This window comes from Melanerpes formicivorus, unplaced genomic scaffold, assembly GCF_026170545.1.
Source record: "Melanerpes formicivorus ecotype bairdi unplaced genomic scaffold, bMelFor1.0.p_v2 SCAF_82, whole genome shotgun sequence".
In the NCBI taxonomy this organism is placed as follows: Eukaryota; Metazoa; Chordata; class Aves; order Piciformes; family Picidae; genus Melanerpes; species Melanerpes formicivorus.
In genome coordinates this window covers 317,970-338,485 of record NW_027142434.1, presented here as the reverse complement: position 1 = coordinate 338,485, position 20,516 = coordinate 317,970, and the positions used below count along the sequence as shown (strand labels likewise).

Sequence of the window (20,516 nt, the reverse complement as noted above, 5' to 3'; positions counted from 1 at the left end):
TCTAACTTTGAGACAGTGGCACAGGTCACACTGCCATGTGTCTCCAGGACAGCTCCCCCAGGCTCCACATGCACAATCCCCTTTGTACCGTTCATACCCTGCCACTCACTTGGCCTCAGGGTCATACTCAGCCCAGATCCGTTTGAACTCATCCAGATGATGGGGCCCAAGGATGGACCAGTCCCGTGTCAGGTAGTCAAAATTGTCCATGATGACAGCCACAAAGAGGTTAATGATCTGAGGGTGTGAAGGATGCAAGCTAGGACAGAGCCAAGCCCTCAGCAGGTCCCCAGGAAGAAGGAAAGCAACAGCCCTTGCAGCTGGCAGCACAGGGCAGGCCAGAGCTGGCCACAGCCACAGGCCAATGCAGACAGCACGCTGGGGAGCAGGGGCTTGGGGTCCCCAGCAGGCAGGGGATGCTGTGGGTCACCCCATGCAGGGATGGGCCTCCCACCCAGAGATCATGTGAGAGGCTGCAGCAGCCAGAGGTGTCTCTTCCCTTTCCACCATTGCAAGAGCTACCACAGCCACATCTGGCAGCAGCAGCTGGCAGCTGTGGGAAGCTAATGGAGTACCCACAGGCTGCAAGGAGTGCAGTGCCAGCTTTACAGCATGGCTGGGGGGATGGGCTGGGGATAATGCTGCTGTGGACTCAGCCTCATGAGATGCAAGAGGGACTCAGCACCAGGGGCTGCCCAGGGCCAGGACAGAGGTGCCCAGGGCAGCCTTACCAGGAAGGCACAGAGCATGTAGAAGCTGATGAAGTAGAAGTAGGCGAAGCCGGTGCCGCAGGTGTACTCCTCGCCCTCAGCAAAGTCAGACTCAGGGTCACAGAGTTTGCCATAGCTGCAGCCCAGGAGAATCTCCTGCCAGTCCTCACCGGTGGCACACCTGGGGAGACAGGATGCTGCCAGCTCCTGCCCGTGCTGGCCCTGAGCTGGGCACACAGGAGGGCTGTGGGCAGCCCAGTGCACAGGGAACTGGGGAAAGAGTGGCCAAGGACTTGCAGTGCTGTTGTGGGGAGTCTGCTATTTGAAAGCTCCAAAGTGAAGTGTTTGGAGTCAAGAAAAGCCTTGGACTGAGCTCCTGCTGCCCCTTGAGTTTCCTCACAATTCACAAATTAAAATCTAGTCTGAGAAGGAAGCATTCAGAACAGAACCCCCCCAGTGCCCTCCCCTCCTGCAGCCCAGCCGCGGCAGGCACACAGCTCCCACTCCCCAGCAGCTTTCACTGCTGCAAGAGATCCTTCTCTAGGGCAAAAAGCTCAGCTACAGAAATGCTGCCCCCTCCTCAGCCCAGGCTGTGGGCTCACACACTGACCCAGCTCCCTTCTGGAGCTGTTTGCCAAGGCAAGACTGACCTGAAGAGCAGCAGCACAGCCTGTGGGAAGGTTTGGAAGTTGTTGTTGCGGTTGATCTCCGTCCCATCCACCATGGCGATCTTCCCGAACATCTGCAAGCCACAGTCAGGTCCCCAGCACCCTTCTGCAGGCACCAACCATCCCCCAGAGCATCCCTGCCCCCGAGCCCCTCCTCTGGGTTACTTGGCTTTGGGTGTCTCCAGAAGAGACCGAGACTGAGACTGGGATGTGGCTGCTCTGCAGCTCTCGAGCTGCACCTCACCTGGGCCAGGGAGCCAAGGTCTGGTGGCTGTGTCTAGATTGTGTCCTTGACTCTTAAAGTGCTTCTTGCTGCAACGGCCCTGACTGCCCCAGCTGCAGCCTGGGGATGGGAGGAGGCTGCTGGGGCTGCAAGCATTCTTTGAGACCTGGATAACACAGACCCAGGGAGCACCTGGCACTGGACCCAGTTCCTCTCTGTCCTATCTCCCCAGGTGCTACCAAGCTCAGGGCAGCTGTTCAAGACTAAGTTCCACCCCTGTGCCTCTCACCTGCATCCCAATCACAGCATAGATGAAAAAAAGCATCACAATCAGCAGGGCTACGTAGGGCAATGCCTGTTAAAGAAGGAGCATGGCTTATGTGAGACACCAGCCTCACATCAAGGCAGGTCAGAGACAGCAGGCTGGGTCTGGAGCTCCTGCCTGAGGCCAACATTCTGCCTCCATGTGGGGAGGGGACAGCTTATTCTCTGCCTGTTCCTCTGACCAGCCTCCCACCAGCCCCACTCCCCAGTCCTCATGCATGGCAGGCTCACGCCAGCCCTCACAGCACAGCTGGGGCTCTGCAACTGGGACAAAGGCTGAGCACAACCCAGGGATGCTGAGGGAGCTGCCTAGCCTCAGGGGCTGTGTGCAGAGCTGCTGCAGTATGCCCTTGAGCTTGGTGCTGGCAGCAGGACTGATGACCTTGGCAGGCTCTTGTCTGTTCAGCTCAGCTCTGACACTTGGTGCCACCCAGCAAGACTTCCCCATCTCCCCACCCATTGAGGCAGTGCCCTCCTGCAGAGCACAGCCCCATGGCCAGGCTGGGGCCAGCACTGGAGCTTTCCTCCCATACCTGGTGGGGGCTGCCTGCTCACCCAGCCAGCCTTAGGGGCAGAGCTCTCTGCCAGGCCAGGCCAGGCCATGTGCTTGCTTGGGAGGGGAGCCCTGCTCCTCACCTACCTGGAAGGACTTGATGAAGGTCCACAGGAGGGTCCTGACCCCTTCCCCCCGGCTCAGCAGCTTCACCAGCCGCATCACCCGGAAGAGGCGGAAGAAGGTGATGGAGACTCTGGAGTTGTCATCCGAGTCCTGCGGGCACAGCAGGCTTGGAGGGAAGCTGCTGCTGCCAGGCTGGCAAGCACTGCTCACGTTTGGGGAGGTGGCAGGGGTGGGGGCAAGGGTGATGACATTCTTCCCCTCCAGGTGCCAGTCATGGTTCCCACAGCCCTTGTGCTGGCACTTTCCCTCCAGCCCTCCCAAAGAGTTCTTCTTCCCAGTCCCAGCAGCTCACACATCTACCCCCCCAGGCTGCTTGGGGTGTGAGAAGAATCCCATTGCTATGGGGCTGGGACACTGCAGGGGGAGGCATGCTGGACTGCAGGCTGGGACAGCTGTGCTTTTCACCACACATGGGATGGGGCAACTAGAAGACAGGGGCAGGTCTGCCCAGGCTCCTCTCAGCAGGTACCATGTGGGATGCTCCCACCTCAGGGCCCATTTGTAAGGTGAGATGTCAGCCAGGTGCCAGGTAAGGAAGGGTTAGTGAGGCTGACTAAGCACAGACAAGTTGGTTTGAGAACATCCTAGCAGGGCTTTCATAAACAAAGAAGGGACAGTAGGCAGGGTGACCTCGGGGCAGTGGTGCCCAGTGCCATCCCTACCTGTGGTGATGTCTAGACTCTGAGGTGGCTGCGGGCCCCCTGGCAAGAGTGAACAGACATGTCCCAGGGCTGGGGAACTCCTGGCTTCTGAGCAGAATGAGCAGGCAGGAGGGGAGCCAGCAGGCACAGATCATGGGCTCTAGCAGACAGATTTTGTCTGGGACATTGGCAGTTGGAGACTCAGCCACTTGCTCCCTTGGTTGCTCCAGCATGGCACAGCCTTAGCCCCAGCCTGTGACGCTGGGAACCATGACCAGACCCTCCTGGCCTCTGCCAGGCACTGTTCATCCTGATCCCATCACTGCTTGGGACGCCTTTCCCACTGTGCCCTTGGCCTCCCAGAGCTTTGCTGTTGCCACTGGCTCCCCCTCACTCCCATCAGGCAGCTGACCTGCTCCCAGCTATCTCAGGGCAGCAAACCCAGCTCTGCACACCCGTCCCAGCAGCTCCAGCTCCCCAGTCCTGAGCTCCCAGGGCTGCACTGGCCAACACCATCTCCTCTCCCCACTGCTTTCCTCTGCCTTTAACTCCTCCAGTGCCTAGAACTTGCCCAGCAAGCCTGGTGGTCAGGAACATCTCATTAGCTCCAAGGCACCATGTCCCCACTACTGGGTCCTGGGCAATGCCTAGCAAAGGCCAGCTTGCCCTGGGCCCCAGCTGCTTCCCATTTTCAGGGCTCCTATGGGGCACTGCCACCCCACTGCACCCCAACATGTCACTGTCACCAGCACAGGGCTTGGCCTGCTCAGCACCTTGGCAATCATGGGACACCACCAGCTCCCTGGGGGAAGACACAGTCAGCCCTCTCACCAGCTCAATGTCAGAGGCTGCTCTTGGGGATGCAGATCCCTTAAGGCCTTAAGCAGAGAAGCTGATGGTCAGAGAACCAAGGCCATGTCCTGCCCTTAACAGCCAGAGACACCTCTGGTAGAGGCTCCATCCAGGTCAGCTATGGTGGATGGGATGGTGGAGGGCCAGGCCCAGCACATCTCAGGGTGGGAAGGGGGTGTGCCACCCTGAGTCCCTCTCAGCTACACCCCAGAGGGAGCTGCTGGGTCTGGTGTGTCTCACTAACATGCAGGGCACATGCAGGTGCTGGCACAGCCGGGGTGAGCAGGGGGGCACACGGCAAGCACATGCAGCTGATATTTACAAGGCCATCACAGCCCCCACCGAGGCAGTACAGTCCACCACGGGATGCAAGAACTGTCTGTCGAGAGAACAGCAGAGTCAGAGCAGCAGGGTGGAGAGGAGAGAGGAGCAGAGGCAGGGGGAGGGAGGGAGGAGTGGTTGCAGAAGGCAACACAGACACAGAAGAAAGAGTAAGATGGAAATGGGGGACAAGAGGAGGAGCACGGGGGAAGCACAGGGGGAGATCCTTTGTAACCTGGGCCCAAGGGTGAGTTTTGAGGGACCCACTTCTGTGCCCCACTGCCTGGCACCCATTGTGACAACCACACCTGGGGCAGGGCTGCAGGGGCCAGGAAATCTGGGCCAAACCTCAGGACTGTTTAGTTCTGCTGCCTCCCACGGACAAGAGCAGGGCAGGACCAGGGCTGTGGCAGGGATCTTGAGGCACAGCGACCAGCTCAGGCCAGACCGTGGCTCTTCCACAGCAAGCCAGGCTGCCGCCAGCTCAGCTGCTTGGACACCAAGACAGAACTGGGGCAGGTTTGCTAAGACTGAGCACTGAGACTGGTAGGGCCCTGTGCCAGCAGGGGACAAATCACTGCCCAGCAGCCCTCACCCACTGACTGAGGGGCAGGAAGGGCTGTTCTGCAGGCAGGCTGGCACGGGCAGGGCACACACAAGGAGCCCACTCACCCCCACACCCCCTGCCAGCTGGAGACACTCTCCCTGCAGGGAGCCTAGGACGCTCTGGGGCAGGGGGACTTCTTCCCAGTGCACACACCAACACCTGACCCTCAGTGGGGTTAGTCCAGCACCAGCAGTGCCTGCACAGACCCAGGCTCATTGCTGGGGGCCTGGGCAGCAATCACAGGAGGCTCTGGGCAGGCTGGGAAGCTCAAACCCTTGTGATATGGGCTCAGACTCCAGGGCAGGCAGTAGCAGGAGTGTCACACAAGTGTGGACTGCCAGCTCCCTGGACTTCAGAGTCTGGGGTAGCACTGCCAGAGGGGACCCCACCTGTTGAGGAATGGCTTGAATTGCAGGGACATGGTTCTATGGAACAGCTGTTTGATCGGAGTGTGTAGGCCAGACTCCATCTCGTTGCTTACTGCTCACAGCTTAGCTGGTGTGCTGATGCAGCAAGGCCACCACAGCCCCGTGACTGTGCTTGCAGTTTCTCATAAGATAGCACCATGTGAAATAGTTACTTATAAGATAGTAGTGTGTGATACAAAGAATATGTGTGAAACAAAGAGCTACTGAGGAAGGAGGGTGTGGAGGTGCTCGTAGGCCCGGCCGCAAGCAGGCTGGATGTCGTGCTGTAACCCTGGACTAACAGCTAACAGAATAATGACACCTGTGCATATGCAGCTGAAGATACAACACAGGCTGTGCTTTCCAACAATAGAGTTGAAGCCTAATTACCAATCATATTGATTGTCTGGTCGAAGCTTCCCACCACAACACCCACCCCCACTTCCCTCCGGGGATCTCAGTGACTGGACAGCCAGGGTGGAGGTAGCTAGCAGAGGGCTCCTGACAGCACAACTCTTCCCATCACCTCACCCTGACAGCTGCACACAGAGACATGAGGGAGGCAAAAAGAGACAGAGTAGAAAGAGAGAGGAGGGCAGGACAGACCTTGCAACCCCTCAGGACCAGCGTGGCTGCTGTGGAGGTGCTGCCCTGCACCCCTGCACCATGGTGCTGCCTTGTTTGTGAAGGTCACCCTCCAGAAAGCACTGCAGCCCCCAGGCTCTGCCTGAGCTGCCAAGGGGATATCACAGTGTCACAGTATCACTAAGGTATGAAGAGACCTCAAAGATCATCGAGTTCAACCTGTCCCCACAGACCTCATGACTAGACCATGGCACCAAGTGCCACATCCAATCCCCTCTTAAACACCTCCAGGGATTGGGGACTCCACCACCTCCCCGGGCAGCACATCCCAATGACGAACGACTCTCTCAGTGAAGAACTTTCTCCTCACCTCCAGCCTAAACTTCCCCTGGCACAGCTTGAGACTGTGTCCTCTTGTTCTGGTGCTGGTTGCCTGGGAGAAGAGACCAACCCCTTCCTGGCTACAACCACCTTTCAGGTAGTTGCAGAGAGCAATGAGATTGCCCCTGAGCCTCCTCTTCTCCATGCTAAACAACCCCAGCTCCCTCAGCCTCTCCTCACAGGGCTGTGCTCAAGGCCTCTCCCCAGCTTTGTTGCCCTTCTCTGGACACCTTCAAGTCTCTCAATGTCCTTCCTAAACTGAGGGGCCCAGAGCTGGACACAGGACTCGAGGTGTGGCCTAACCAATGCAGAGTCCAGGGGCACAAAGACTTCCCTGCTCCTGTTGGCCACACTCTTCCTGCTGCAGGCCAGGATGCCCTTGGCCTTCTTGGCCACCTGGGCACACTGCTGGCTCATGTTTAGGTGGCTGCAATCAGCACCCCCAGCTCCCTCTCTGTTTGGCAGCTCTCAGCCACTCTGACCACAGCCTGCAGCTCTGCCTAGGGTTGCCATGGCCAAGGTGCAGCCCCTGGCACTTGGACTTGTTGAATGCCATCCCATTGGATTCTGCCCATCTGTCCAGTCAGTCAAGGGCCCTCTGCAGAGTCTTTCTACCCTCTAACTGACCAACATCTGCTCTTACCTTGGTGTCATCTGCAAACTTGCTGATGACTGACTCAATCCCCTCATCCAGATCATCAATGAAGATGTTAAAGAGCACAGGGCCCAGCACTGCTCCCTGGGGGATATGTGATATGTGATGGTGCAGTGGTTGCAAACAGCTCCTGAGGACCAGAGGCTGCAGATCCACCTTGCACTGACCTCTCAGCAGGAAGTAGACTTAGTGGAAGGGGAGGTGAGGTTGTGCCCCTGCCCCCTAATGCTAATCCCCTTGTACATCACCAGATGGCTGGGCAAAGCTTGGAAGTGCTGGGAGAGAGGTGGGCTGAATGGAGAGGAAAGCACATGGAGGAAGGGTGGGACAAGCCACAAGGGCATGTTCTCAGGAGGGGACACGGATAGTCACTAGGGCATGAGATCTGCCAGAGCAGGGCTGCCTGGAAGAGAGGTGCCTGAGGAGCTTGGGGCAGTGGGAGGGGAGATCAGGGGGTGATCAGCACCCAGATCTTGGAGAGAGGACCAGGGGGTCTCAGGCCAGGGGGTCTCAGGGCCATTCTTGAAATGCTGCCTTGAAATCCTGCCTGGCCTCCTGCACAGCCTTGACACTGCCAGTGGTGTTGCAGCACACAGCACAGAACCCAGGTCAGTGTCTGCCAGCTAAGCCCAGGGCACTGGAGTCCACCAGGTGCCTATGCCCTGTGGTCCTGGGCACCCCCACAAACCCATACTCAAGCACAGTGGTACTTTGTCACCTGTGTCAACTGACCTGGTCTCTCACACAGGGACTGAAAACCTCTGCCCAGTGCAGGGCCTCCAGCACCATCTGAATGTCCTTTCTGACAATGGGCAAGGAGGCAGCACGTGGCAAAAGATACACTACAGGCAATGGGAAACCAGGTCACAGGTGAAGAGAGCTGTGGGGCCAAGGATGGGTTCCTGAAGGATCTGGAGACAGATGAAAGCTGCATGGAACTGCCAGGAAATCTGGCAGCTTGTCAAGGCTGAGAAACCTGGAAGCCAGAGGGTGGCAGCATCGGTAAGCAGGGCTGGACAGGTGCTGTCCCAGGGGAGGAAGGGGACTGGGTTTGCTTAGCCCAGCTCTGTGAAGCCTGGACCAGATGCCAGAGAAGAAAGTGACCACCATCAAGGGCCCCTCTGGACACCCTCTTCTCTCTGACACAGAGAATGAGTGAAGGTCACTCTGTGCAGGGCAGACAGTGGCAGCAGACTTGCCAGACACAGCCCTGCAGTGCACCAGAGCTGGCAAGCCCTGCTCCTGAGAGGAGACAGTGTGCAAAGTCACTGAGGGTTAATCACTAACCCACCTGACTGCAGCTGCTCCTAGAGTTATCACCAGCTCTGCCACATGCAGCACACACCCCCTGAGCAGGCATTTTCAGTGCCCATGTCCCAGTGCCATGAGGGGCAGTGGCATGCTCTGAAAATGCTCCCCCAGAGTGCTGAGCACATAGACACTGCCTGCAGCCCCCAGCCACGGGGAGCTCCTGCAGCAGGCTGCAGGGTGTGCAGCTGCACAGCTCCACTCACTGTGTCTATGCCCAAGGGGACACATGCAAAGCCTTGAGACTGGATGTGTCTGATCCTCCCCTGGCAGGGGACAGCAATGTCCTTGAGTACAGGGAGCTGTGGCAACGCTTCTTCTTCCCACTGGCACTGTTCTGAGGCTGACACGAGGGTGACTGCATGTGGGAGACAGGCAGGGTGAGTGGGGCAGGGGCTGGCATGCATGGTGCTGCTCCTGGTGCAGTCTTGGACTGCTCTCCAGAGATCCCAGTGCCCCTGAACTCAGGGGATGAGCAGGGAGGGAGCAGGGGGACACGTTGGCCGGCTGGGACTGGCCCCCTGTGTTTGCACAGTGCTTTAGGGGCCACAGAGCCACAGCTGTGATCCCCACACACTCATGCTGGCTCTCAGAACCAAGCAGAGTAGAGAGAGAGGAGAGGACACCAGCACTCTGCAGAGCTCTCTGTGTCTGTCTCGCCCCAGGGCAGGTGCTGCAACAGAGCCTGGGGGTGGCAGCAGTGCTGCTCTGAGGGAACACCCTCAGGACCCTCACCCCACACTTACGTCGATCTCGCTGAGGATGACATCAATGATGCTGCCAATCACTATGAGGAAGTCAAAGACATTCCAGGGGTCCCCGAAGTAGCCCTGCCAGGAAAAAGCCAGGGAAGAGGAGTGATCATCCAAGGGTTAGGCCAAGGAGGTGCTGGAGCACAGAGGAAGAAGTGCCAGAAGGATCATCAATGACCTCTGGCATTGCAGGCAGAGCCAGAAGGGATGATGGTCAGACTCTGGACCCTGCAGTCAACTGCTTGGTCCTCACAGTGGTGTGAAATGAGGAGGGTGGATCATGGTGGCTTAGAGCTGTGACCCTGTCAGTGACAGATGACTCTGGAGATGGGAACTGTGTGCAGCTGGATGAGGTTGGATTTGGCTAGCAAACAGCAGCCCCTCCAGGAAGTCACAGGTCCTGCGTATGGGAGACCCCAAGGGATTCACAAGGAGTTCTCTGGAGTTGCAGGCCTGGGAGTGCTTCTCCTCAGGAGATGCCAAATGTAGGGTAAATGGATCACCCTGACTTGGCCTGAAGGCCCTCTCCTGCTCTCTGGACCATGCTCTCCTCTCACCTTCACTTTAAAGGCCATGAGCTTGAGGATCATCTCCAGGGTGAAGAGAACAGTGAAGGCTACATTAAGGATGTCTGAGATGTGGTTCATCTCTTCAGACTGGTTGTAATGCTGGAGAGAAGTCAGAAGGAGCCACATTAACCCAGAGCAGGTCCAGGCTCTGCTGTGAGCTCAGAGCTGTGTGCTGGATGCAGATCTCCCTGCTGCAGACCCATGGCTCAGCAGAGCTCACCAATAAAGCAAATGTATGCCCTGCAGCATCTTTCCTGGGCTCCCCACATGCAGCCAGCCCCATTTTGTTCCCACCCCCAGGGTGCTACCACGCATCCCAAACTTTGCTGTGTAGCCAAGTCCTCCTCCCCAGAAGCTCTCTTGGAGATGGCAGGGCTGGGCCGGCCCACCCGCTGCAGCACATGCCCTCCCCCACCTGGGCACCTTGGCCCTTACCTGCATGCCCAGGCAGATGGTGTTGAGCAGGATCAGGAAGAACATGAGGTACTCGAAGTAGGAGGAGGTGACCACATACCAGATGTGGTACTGGTAGGGGTTCTTGGGGATGTAGCGGCGCAGGGGCCGAGCCTTCAGCGCGTACTGCACACACTGCCGCTGCGGAGGGGAGGGCAGCTGAGAGCCCACAGCAGGGCAGAGGGCACTGCCAGGGGACAGGCACTGCCAGCACCCCTGGAAACACTCTGTGTCCCCACAGACACAAGTTGGATCCTCCCTTCTCTCCCACAGTGGGACCAAGCTCCCAAAGCCACCACCTTCCCCCGGTGGTTGTCCTGCTGCCCTTCACCCAAGCTCCTCGGTCCTGAGCCTGCCTGGCTCTCATGGCACTTCCCCAAGGCTTCTCAGGACTGGCCAAGAGCAGCCCACATGAACCAAGGGTGACCAGGGATGCTGACTTCCCTCTTTGCCCCTGGGGGTGATGAGCAGGCCCTTCCCTCCCCAGCCTGTTGGGTTCATGTGCCTCAGCACCCCCAGCTCCAGGTGGCCTTGCTGCCTCTGCAGGCTTGCCCAGCACAGGAGCACCACCAGCCATCCCTGTCCAGGTGTCCTCTGTCAACCTCGGTCTCCCTTCCAGTGCTCTCAGGCTTGATGTCCCCAGGCAGAATGCCAGAGTGGCAACAGCACAGAAGGGCTGGCAGTGGAAGGTGCCCCTGGAGATGGTTCAGTCAAAGATGCTGGTTCAAAGCAGTGGGTTTTGAATAACCCCCAAAGATGGAGCCTTCACATCCTCTGAGCAACCTGGTCCAGTGCCTGACCACCCACCCCACAAAAAGGAAGCTTTCTTCACATGGAATTGATTGGTTTCTCCAGCTTGTGCCCACTGCCTTGTGTGCTGTCCCTGGGCAAACTGAAGAGACCCTGGCTCCACCCTGGGTGTTTACACACAGAGGTAAGATCCCTGTGAACCTTCTCTTAATGCCAGACTCATCCCTCAGCATCTCCTCACACGACATGCTCCAGCCCCTCAGCCATCTCAGCAGCCCCTTGCTGGACTGGCACCACTAAGTCCATGCTGCTGTTTTACTAGGAGCCCAGAATTGGGCACAACCTTCTGCTCCAGCCCAGGCTGGGAACTCTACCTGCACCAGAAGGCCACTCTCTGCTTCTGGTCCACTCTGCCCTTTGGAAGCTTGTGCTGTGCCAGGCATGGCTCCAGCAGTACACTGAGCTGGGGCAGGTTCAACTCATCTGCACCAGCAGTGCCACCACTAAGGGCTGATCCAAAGCGGCCAGCCCCAGCAGTGCCAGATCTAGGGTTGGTCCACCTTGCCCTGTCCCAGCAGCCCCAGTACCTGGTTCTTGTCCAGCTCACAGTTCTTGTACTCGCTCTCCCCCTGCTCCTGGAAGGTGACAATGACAAAGCCCACAAAGATATTCATCATGAAGAAGGCAATGAGGATGATGTAGATGATGAAGAACATTGCAATCTCCACCCGGTAGTTGTAGATGGGGCCTGCATCTTCAGCATTGGTGTCGATGGCCATGTAGAGCAGCCTGCAGGAGGGAGAGCAGGGCAACAGAGATCCTAATTAGGTGAGGTCCCCAGCAGCTGTGTGTGGAGTGTCCCCAGCAGCTCTGGGGACACTCCAGATCTAATAGGGCTACCAGGATGACCTTGTCAGCTCCACAGCCACTGTCAGGGCAGCTATCCCTGCTCCTCAGCCTGGGCAGCTCTTCCTTCTGCCCCATGGCACAGCTCTGTGCAGCGACCTGCTTCCAGCACAGACCTGTCCCTTGCCAGGCCCCACGCAGAGCCAGACTCACTCTGGCCAGCCCTCGAAGGTGGAGACAGTGAAAAGTGACATCATGGCTGAGAAGACGTTGTCGAAGTGGAAGTTGCTGTGGTACCAGACGCGCTGCTGCAGCTCGATCTGCGTAGGGTCCCCGTCCACGTAGTTGATGAAGTAACCCCTGCAGGAGGGAGGCAAAGCTCAGCAGGTAGGGTGCCCTTCAAGCCCTCCTGCTGTGCTGCTGGCCCAGGGCTCTTTGGTGTCTGAGGGGGGAGGACAGCCCTGTGTTGGTCCTGATTTGCCCCAGGCTGAGGAGAGCCTAGGCTCCACTTCGGATGCAGCAACTCCATGCAGGAACACAAAGTGGCCCCTGCCACACACAGCCCTCCCAGCCCTGCTGGGGCTGAGCTGCAGAGAGCTCTTACCTGCACTCCTTCTCTGTCATCTTGGATGGGTCTGTGCACCTGTAGAATTTGCCCTGCATTTGACAGAGAGCAGAGGCTGTGGTTTGCTGTGGCTTCAGAAGCCTTTGGGAGTTTTGACTTTTTCCCAACCCAGCCTGGCCCCATTCTGCCTCCCTGCTGACTTCTGCCCCCTGCCTCATACAGCTGCTGCCTTCCCCACTCTGCATGCAAACACAACACAGGGGGTTTCAGAAGCCATGGCAGATCCTGGTGGGGACAAGCAAATGTGGCCTACTGATGGGAAGAAATCTTCCAGGGCCCTGAGCTGAGGCCTTCCCAGCTCATCCCATCTGGAGCCAACTATTTGGAACACAGAGAAGAGAGCAATAACCACAGAGTAAGCTACAAGTGCAGCTATGCTGACAGCCCTGCTCAGCCTGCAGGAAGCTGTCCCCATGCTGGAACTCCAGCAAAGCTGAGCTCAGCCACAGCAGCTCTGCCTTGAAGCAGCCAAGGCCCAGTGAGGTGATGTTGTCAAAAAGGGAATGTTGCATTCAAAGCACAGAGGGAGTCAGGAGCTCCTGGCCCCTTGGAAAGAGGAAAGTGAGGCACTAAGTGGTGCAAGGCAAAGGCAGCTCGTCCCTTTGAACAGAGCAGTGTCCTGCAAGTCCCCTGCTCTCCTCCCCTCTGCTTGCCTGTCTAGTGCAGACACAGATCATGACCTCTGCTGGTCTCAGCACCAGGGGAGACCATCCCCAAGGGCTATGACTAGAAGAGCCTGCCCAGGATGTGCCTAACACCTGCGCTGCCCACACCAGACACTTCTCACCTTGAAGAGCTGAACGCCAATGCAGGCAAACATGAACTGCAGCAAGGTTGTGACAACCACGATGTTCCCAATGGTCTTGATGGCCACAAACACACACTGGACCACGTGCTGCAGGGGCCAAGGATGTGCACAGTGAGCAGGCCTGGGGCAAGCCCCTGCTGCCTGTCCCACAGCCTCTCCCTGAAGGGATGGGCCCCAGGAGGAACCAGAGCCTGCTGAGAGCAGTAGGATGGGACAGACCCCTTCCACAGACAGGGAGCAGTTCTAGGCCTCCCAGACCTCACAGGGCAGATGCCTGCTACATAACCTCCCACGAGGTCCATGGCACAAGGACCCCCACCCCTGTTTTACCTTCAGCCCTTTTGCTCTGTTAATGGCTCGCAGAGGCCTCAGCACCCTCAGGACCCGGAGGATCTTCACCACTGAGATGGTGCTGGACCTGAGGAGGAAGACAGAGCTGAGATGAGCCAGCTCTGACCAGGCCAGCCTGGCATATCCACACCAAGCAGCCATGGAGGCCAAACTGGGACCAGAGGAGGTGAGGAGCAAGGGATGGCAGAGACATGCAGATGTCACTAAGCTGTTACCCCACCTAATGCTGAGGGAAACTGGCAGCTAGAAAAAGAAGCTCCAAAGTGAATTCCTACCCAGATCTTCACCTTTGGCACTCAGGGAGCGCCTCCCTTCCTCCCAGGTGTCCATGCCCTGTCCCCTAAGCATGACTGTGGGCACTAACACACAGACTAAGGCCCAGCCCTTGGGTCGGCTGCTCCTTGTCCACCCAGCAGAGGGCAGCAGCAGCCCAGCTGCTTTTCCAGGCAGAGCAGCCCTGCGCCCACCCCACACAGTGCAGGTCCTTACTCAGTGCCCATGGAAGTGAGTGAGACAGCGACCACCAGCAAGTCCAGGATGTTGAAGGAGTTCCTGCAGAAGGAGCCTTTATGCAGGAAAGCTCCATAGGCTGTCATCTGGGGAGCAAAGCAGTTAGCAGAGCCCAGCCACAGCCCTGGGGTGAGTAAGGCACAAAAGGGCTTCTCATAGCTCCACAGCTTGTGGCCCTATCCCTGCTCTGACTTCTCCCTCTGCAGCCAGGCATAAGCTGACTTCAGCTGCAGGTCCTCTGTGCTGCACTGTCTGGAGCCAAAATGCTCCCCAGGCATCCCACAAATTAAAGAGGAGAGCAAGGGGGCTTGGAGAGGCAGCAACATGCAGCAGCTGCTTCAGGTCCTGCTTTATTCCACAGCTCTCCACTGCTCTCTCAAAGCCCTGGGGCCATGTCCCATCTGTCCCTGTGCCACAGCACCACCCCCCTGGCTGCCTGACCTCAGTGGAGGCCACAGATGGCCTCTGGGGCAGGTCACACCTCCCCCCAGACTCACGGACCCTTGGGACAGGAGGAGCCAGCAGCTCCTCCTTACCAGGACCTGGAGCTTGTGTCCAACAATCACAAGTGCCCACGGCCAGAACAGTCCATCCCTGTGTACTGAGGATGGGCATGGCTGGGACCATAGAGCAGGACTCACCTTCAGGACAATCTCAACAGTGAAGACAGAGGTGAAACCAATGTCAAAGTATCTGAGAACCTGTAAACAGAAGCAGCAGAACTGGGTGAGATTTGGGTGACCTGGGAAATGCCTCAGTGTGCTCAGACACCCTGGCACTGTGGGTTTGCCCTTCCCCTGTGGACTGGGAAGCTCACAGCTGAGCAGAGCCTGCAGACTAGTGCCAGGAAGACTCTTCAGTTACCTTCAGCCTTGATGATTTTCCCCAGTGCATGATCCAACCTGCAGCCTGGCACCAAGCTCTCAGCTTCCAAGTGAGTGAGGCTTGACTTGATTCACCTGAAGGCACCTGACCTCCCAAAGCACTGAGTGCCCTGGGGAGCTGTCCCATGTGAGACCCCCCAGTTCCTGCATGGTTGTCTCTATCCCAGCTAAGCCACCACAGCCTCTCACACACCCTGTCAGGTCATGCACTGAGACATGGAGCAACAGAAACCTGTGCCAGCTGTGCCCTGAGTGGCCTCTGCTGCCAGGCCTTACTGCCCTCCCAGAGGCAGGGATGAAATCACAGCTACCTGCCTAGGCAGGACACCTGGCAGGAGCACTCTTGCTGGGGATCTCCATGAGGTCTCCCCCAGCCACCCCAGCCCTGCACAGCTGCACAGGCACCTGGTTGCGGAAGGACTCGGCCCGGATGGGATCCTCAGCCGCCAGCGAGATGCTGCTGAGCAGGATGAAGAGCAGGATGAAGTTGGTGAACCAGGTGGCATTGATGATTCTGTGGCACAGCATCCGAAACCTGCCAGGGACAGAAACAGTGCAAGGTGCTGCAAGAGGCTGGAGGGACAGCAGCCTGGCAGCCTGGAAGAAGGTTAAACCTTGAAGCCCTAAGCGTGAAGGGATGCCTGTGCCAGCCCTTCCACTGCTGTGCCCAGTGAGCTGTCTGCCTTCAGAGCTGTGACGCACAAGCAGGACCGCACTGGGAAGGGCTGGTGCCAAAGGGTCCTGGGCTCCCACAAGGCAGGGAGAGGGGTCAGTGCCTACTTGTTGGTTGGGCTGAAGATGAAGAAAGAGCTGGCTTCAGGCATGGGCACAGCCTTCTCTTTCAGCTGCAGCTCTGCCAGGGGCCGTGGCCGAGGGCTCAGGGGGATTTCAGGCTCATCCTCCTCATCATCACCTGCACGGTGGCAACATGAAGGGAAAAGAGTCACCCAGAGAGGGAGAGGAGAGGGAACATGACCTGATCAACAACCCTCTGATCCTGTGATTGTGCAAGCATGTTCTCAGTACCCCAAGGCTGGTACTCCTCACACAGCCAGGGCTCTGGCACCATCCCTCAGCAGTGCCTCCCCAGCTCTCCTGCTGCCCTGCCAGGGCCAAGTTTTTACCTGGGAAGTCTGCAGAAGGGTAGGGGTCTTTGATCTCATTGACATTGGACTCAAATTCATCCACTTTTAACTGAAACAAAAGAGAGAGAGGTGGACATGCAGCTGCCTGTGCCAGTACTGCTGCAGTTGTACCATGCTGGCCAGACCCTGCCAGCCTGCAAGCCATGTGGGGCACAAAGTGTTTCTGCATTCGTACTGCACAGCACCAAGAACATGGAGTCCTGGCCCAGGATGGAGCAGGATGATGGAAACACCTCAGAAGTGCTGCAGTCCAGGCAAAGAGCAGTACCAAGAGGATGAGACAGGGAAGTGTGTGCTGGACAAGAGCCTGGGGCCATGCACTTACACCATGGGTGGAATAAGGCAGGGGGTGACTCTGGGGTGAGTTCCCATAGGACACCTCTGCCAAGTGAGCAGAGAAGTAGCTGCTGGCCAGATGCCTCTGAGAGGCAGCTCAGCACAGAGACAGCAGAGCTGAACATAAGGTTTTGCACAGAGTGGGTGCTGGTGGACATAGAGGAGGGCTGGGGTGGTGCTGACCTACTCTGCTCCCCTCCACACTGGCATCCAGCCCATCTCAGCCACTGACAACTGGCTGCAGCCAAGGAAATGAACCACAAGCAATGGATCCCCAGCAAAGAGCCTGTTCACTAGGCAACCTGTCCTGCCTGGGCCCAGGGAGCCCCCAGCACCAGAGGATGCTACGGTGAACAGCACCTTTAGCCCAGAAGAGTCCAGACCCAGGCTGGCTCCAAACCTTTGCCAGTCCTGGCTGGTGGAAGGAATGGTAGGGGTTGGAAGGGATCTGTGGAGATCACCTGGTCCAACACACCTGCTAATGTAGGTTCACCTAGATCAGGTCACACAGAAATAGGTCCAGGTAGGTTTTGAAAGCCTCCAGAGAAGGATACTCCATAACCTCTCTGGGCAGCCTGCTCCAGGGCTCTGACACCCTCACAGAAAAACGTTTCTCCTCACATTTAAATGACACCTCCTGTGTTCTCCAGACTGAACAGCCCCAGGTCACTCAGCCTCTTCTCGTAAGAGAGATGCTCAAGTCCCCTCATCATCCTTGTGACCCTTGGTTAGACTCTTTCCAGTAGTTCCCTGTCTCTGGGAGCTGGGGATCCCAGAACTGGACACAATACTCCGTGTGTGGCCTTGCTAGGACAGAGTAGAGGGGAAGAACATCCCTTGACCTGCTGGCCAGACTCTTCTTAATGCACCCCAGAATACCCTTGGTCTTCTTGGCCATGAGGTCACTGCTGGCTCACCATGAGCTCCCCCAGGCCCAGCCCCACCAGCACTGACCTTGGCTGTTGTAGGAATCCCTTCTCCCTTCACTTTCTGCTCAAGCTTCTTTGCCAACATCTGCTTCTCATCCTCAGACTTCTCTGGGTAACCTCTGAGAGGAGAGGAGAGCAGAAGCTGAGCTCTGGGCAGGAGTATGGGCAATGCCATTCTGTGCCCTCACACCAAAGCTCCTGTGCCAGGCTCACCTGGACATCTTCCGGCGCTTGCGTTCCTCTGCTTTGGCCTTTTGGGCCAGGGTCAGGCTCTCAGCCTCCGCCAGGTTATCCACTGCGATGGCCAGGAAGACGTTGAGGAGGATATCTGGGGGGCAGCACTAAGGACATGAACTATTTCCTGTGTGGAGGATGTGGCCAGAGCTGTCCATGGTGTCCAGGGTGCCCTGAGAAATCTTCCTGGAACTGAGCTCTTTAGAGACCTCTGGGTGGGGATCTCTAACCCTGCTCTCATTCTTGTGGGTGCTGAGCTCTGGGCTGGCTGCCCCTTCTCTTCCTTGGCTGGGTCTATCCAGTTCAGTTTTGTTCCTGCACTGACCCATGGAGGAACCTTTGTCAGTCACCCAAACCTGCCCGGAGCTATGCTCTGCTCCAGACCCCAGACCCCAGCCACCAACAAAGCAGTCCCTGAAGCCTGTGGTTTGTTCCCCTGCTCTTCAGAAATTAAACACTTAAGAAAGCCTTTCCCACATCACAGCCCTGTGTAGCTGACTCTCCCCACGTCACAGCCCTGTGTAGCTGAAGGTGTGGGCTGGGTACAGGGAGCCTGGGCTTGGCTTCCCAGGCAGAGGATACAGTTCCCACAAACGAAGAGGATGATGAAGTAGATGCAAACCAGCATGCCAGGAAAGGAAGGGCCCCCATAGGCCATGATCCCATCATACATGATTGCATTCCAGTCTTCTCCAGTTAGAATCTGAGAGCAGAGCAGAAAGAGGGATTCAGGAGCCCTCACAGCAGAACACAGCAGAACTCCACAGCTCAATCCTGCCCTCCGGGCTCCAGCCCCAAGCCCTTGCAGCCCCTTCAGCCCCGCAGCCAAACCTCAGCCATGTCCTTGCACTTCTGCCCATGCTTCCATTGCATTTCTCTGCTCCTGCCTCCAAACCACATCACATCTCACAAACCCCCACCTCTCTGAGTCCCAGCTCTTGCCAGGAGACCTGGCATAACTCTTAGCACTCTGTCCTCCAGCCCTCTGCCCACCTCCCTTGGTCTCATACCTGGAAGACACTGATGAGGGCCTGGGGGAAGTTGTCAAATGTGCTGCGCCGCACCTCCATGTCCTCAAAGTCAAACTTGCCCCCAAAGAGCTGCATGCCCAGCAGTGCAAAGACAATGATGAAGAGGAAGAGGAGGAGGAGCAGAGAGGCAATGGAGCGGACAGAATTGAGCAGGGAGGCCACCAGGTTGCTCAGTGATGTCCAGTACCTGGGCAGAGGAGACACAGGAGCATGTGGGCAGGGAAGGCTGTGGGCAGGACCAGGTGGCACAGGGAAGAGACCACCCAGCCCAGGGGATGTGGCAGCAGCCCAGTAATGGGGGGGGCTCTGAACCAGCACCATGCACAGGCTGGGCACTGGAACTGCTCCAGCCAGGCCTCAGAAGGTCAAAATGAAGCTCCAGGCATGGTGTGACACCCTGCTGCCTGCACGGGGGACCAGCAGGCAAGATGGGGAAGAGGGATGGACACACACTCCCATTTACAGTACCCCAGAACCCAGAGCAAGCAAGGGACCCCAGGAGACTTGCAGCAAGATCTGGTCTGTCCTCCCCACCACTCCTAGACCCAACTTCTCTTTGTGCCTCCATTCAGGAGCTGCCAGCTCTGCTCACGGTGCAGCCCTCCCCAGGCACAAGGCCTGGGGACCATGAGCCCCAGGCACCCCCAGGCCTCCCTCCCTAACCTGGTGATCTTGAAGATGCGGAGGAGCCGGATGCAGCGCAGCACGGAGATGCCCAGGGGTGACAAGGTGCCAAGCTCCACCAGGATGGTCTCCAGGATCCCTGAGCACACCACGAAGCAGTCGAAGCGATTGAAGAGGGACAGGAAGTACTGGCGCAGCCCCAGGGCATACATCTTCAGCAGCATCTCGGCCACAAAGAGTGCCAGCAGCACCCGGTTGGCATTGTCTGGGACAGGACACCCAACCCATCACAGCAAGAACCTCTTGACCCCAGCAGGAGGGCAGCACTGCTCACTTCCCTCCTCTGCCCACCAAGCAGGGGACTCAGGTGGCTCAGTTGGTTACACATCAGACCCTTAATGGGAAGGTCATGAGTTCCAGCTTGCAGTGGGCAGTAGTGTCCTCCCTACTTTAGTCATGAGGTTTGTGGTGACAGGTTGGACTCGATGATCTTTGAGGTCTCTTCCAACCTTAGGAATACTGAAGCCCTGAGCTTGCAGCTACAACAAATGCTGCTTTCCAGGGAGCACACAGGAGAGGAAGAGGATAAGGGCAATGTGCAGCTTTGTGCTTGTGAGTGAGAGACCAGCGGTGCTGTGCATGGGAATCCATGCAGGGTGTGCCCTGCACAGGGTTGTGCTATGTGTGGAGGTGTGTGTGTGTAAGCTGTGTGCATGCCTGCAGAGCTGTGTGCTTATGTGCAGAGCTGTGTGCATGCCTGCAGAGCTGTGTGCATGCCTGCAGAGCTGCACTTCACAAGTCTGCATGTGCCTGCTGCACAGCTGTGTGAGCACAGGTGTAAGGGCAAACATTCCATGTGTGCCACCACGCAAACCTGCACCCCCAGGGACACACATGCTGTGCCCCTATAGCTGCATTCCCCATTCATGTTTCGTGTGCAGGAGGGGTATGCAGGCTGCTTGTGTGCACCAGCAAGTCCCCACGTGTCTGGCAGCCCCTGTGCCAGAGTGGCTGTACACAGCAGGTGTCCCCCAGAGTCTTTGCTCACCTTGAATCACTGTCAGCCACTCTGGCTGGAAGTGGTGCTCAGAGGCGATGGAGAGGGTGTTCAGCGCCACCATCAGGATCACAAGCCAGTAGAAGAACTTGGACTTCACCACGTCCCTGCACTTCCTACGGAACATACGGTTCCAGCGCCTCCACTGCCGGCTGCGGAGATGACCAAAGGGTCAGCAGGGCCAACTCCTGCCCAGCTCCTGCCCAGCCCAGGGCCTGAGACTGCACACCAATGTCATCCCTGCTCCCTTC

At 57.6% G+C, this 20,516-nt stretch overlaps 1 protein-coding gene across 7 annotated transcripts in view; it reads right to left on the bottom strand.

Moving 5' to 3' along the window:
* CACNA1S (calcium voltage-gated channel subunit alpha1 S) overlaps positions 1-20,516 on the bottom strand; it is a 50,684-nt gene that overhangs the window by 9,891 nt on the left and 20,277 nt on the right. For 5 of the 7 annotated variants that reach the window (XM_068164704.1, XM_068164705.1, XM_068164703.1 and 2 more), the window contains exons 10-34: positions 20,257-20,417; positions 19,248-19,473; positions 18,564-18,771; positions 18,136-18,256; positions 17,533-17,647; positions 17,345-17,438; positions 16,034-16,103; positions 15,690-15,822; positions 15,315-15,444; positions 14,667-14,726; positions 14,005-14,111; positions 13,495-13,582; positions 13,144-13,251; positions 12,336-12,388; positions 11,945-12,091; positions 11,473-11,674; positions 10,118-10,276; positions 9,671-9,781; positions 9,108-9,191; positions 4,420-4,476; positions 2,566-2,694; positions 1,891-1,956; positions 1,361-1,452; positions 732-891; positions 110-237 (exon numbers count right to left, since the gene is read on the bottom strand). In XM_068164704.1, coding sequence (XP_068020805.1) covers positions 110-237; positions 732-891; positions 1,361-1,452; positions 1,891-1,956; positions 2,566-2,694; positions 4,420-4,476; positions 9,108-9,191; positions 9,671-9,781; positions 10,118-10,276; positions 11,473-11,674; positions 11,945-12,091; positions 12,336-12,388; positions 13,144-13,251; positions 13,495-13,582; positions 14,005-14,111; positions 14,667-14,726; positions 15,315-15,444; positions 15,690-15,822; positions 16,034-16,103; positions 17,345-17,438; positions 17,533-17,647; positions 18,136-18,256; positions 18,564-18,771; positions 19,248-19,473; positions 20,257-20,417 — 3,009 coding nt within the window. The remainder of the gene's footprint in view (positions 1-109; positions 238-731; positions 892-1,360; positions 1,453-1,890; positions 1,957-2,565; positions 2,695-4,419; positions 4,477-9,107; positions 9,192-9,670; positions 9,782-10,117; positions 10,277-11,472; positions 11,675-11,944; positions 12,092-12,335; positions 12,389-13,143; positions 13,252-13,494; positions 13,583-14,004; positions 14,112-14,666; positions 14,727-15,314; positions 15,445-15,689; positions 15,823-16,033; positions 16,104-17,344; positions 17,439-17,532; positions 17,648-18,135; positions 18,257-18,563; positions 18,772-19,247; positions 19,474-20,256; positions 20,418-20,516) is intronic. The other 2 variants (XM_068164701.1, XM_068164702.1) reach the window with 1 other exon arrangement.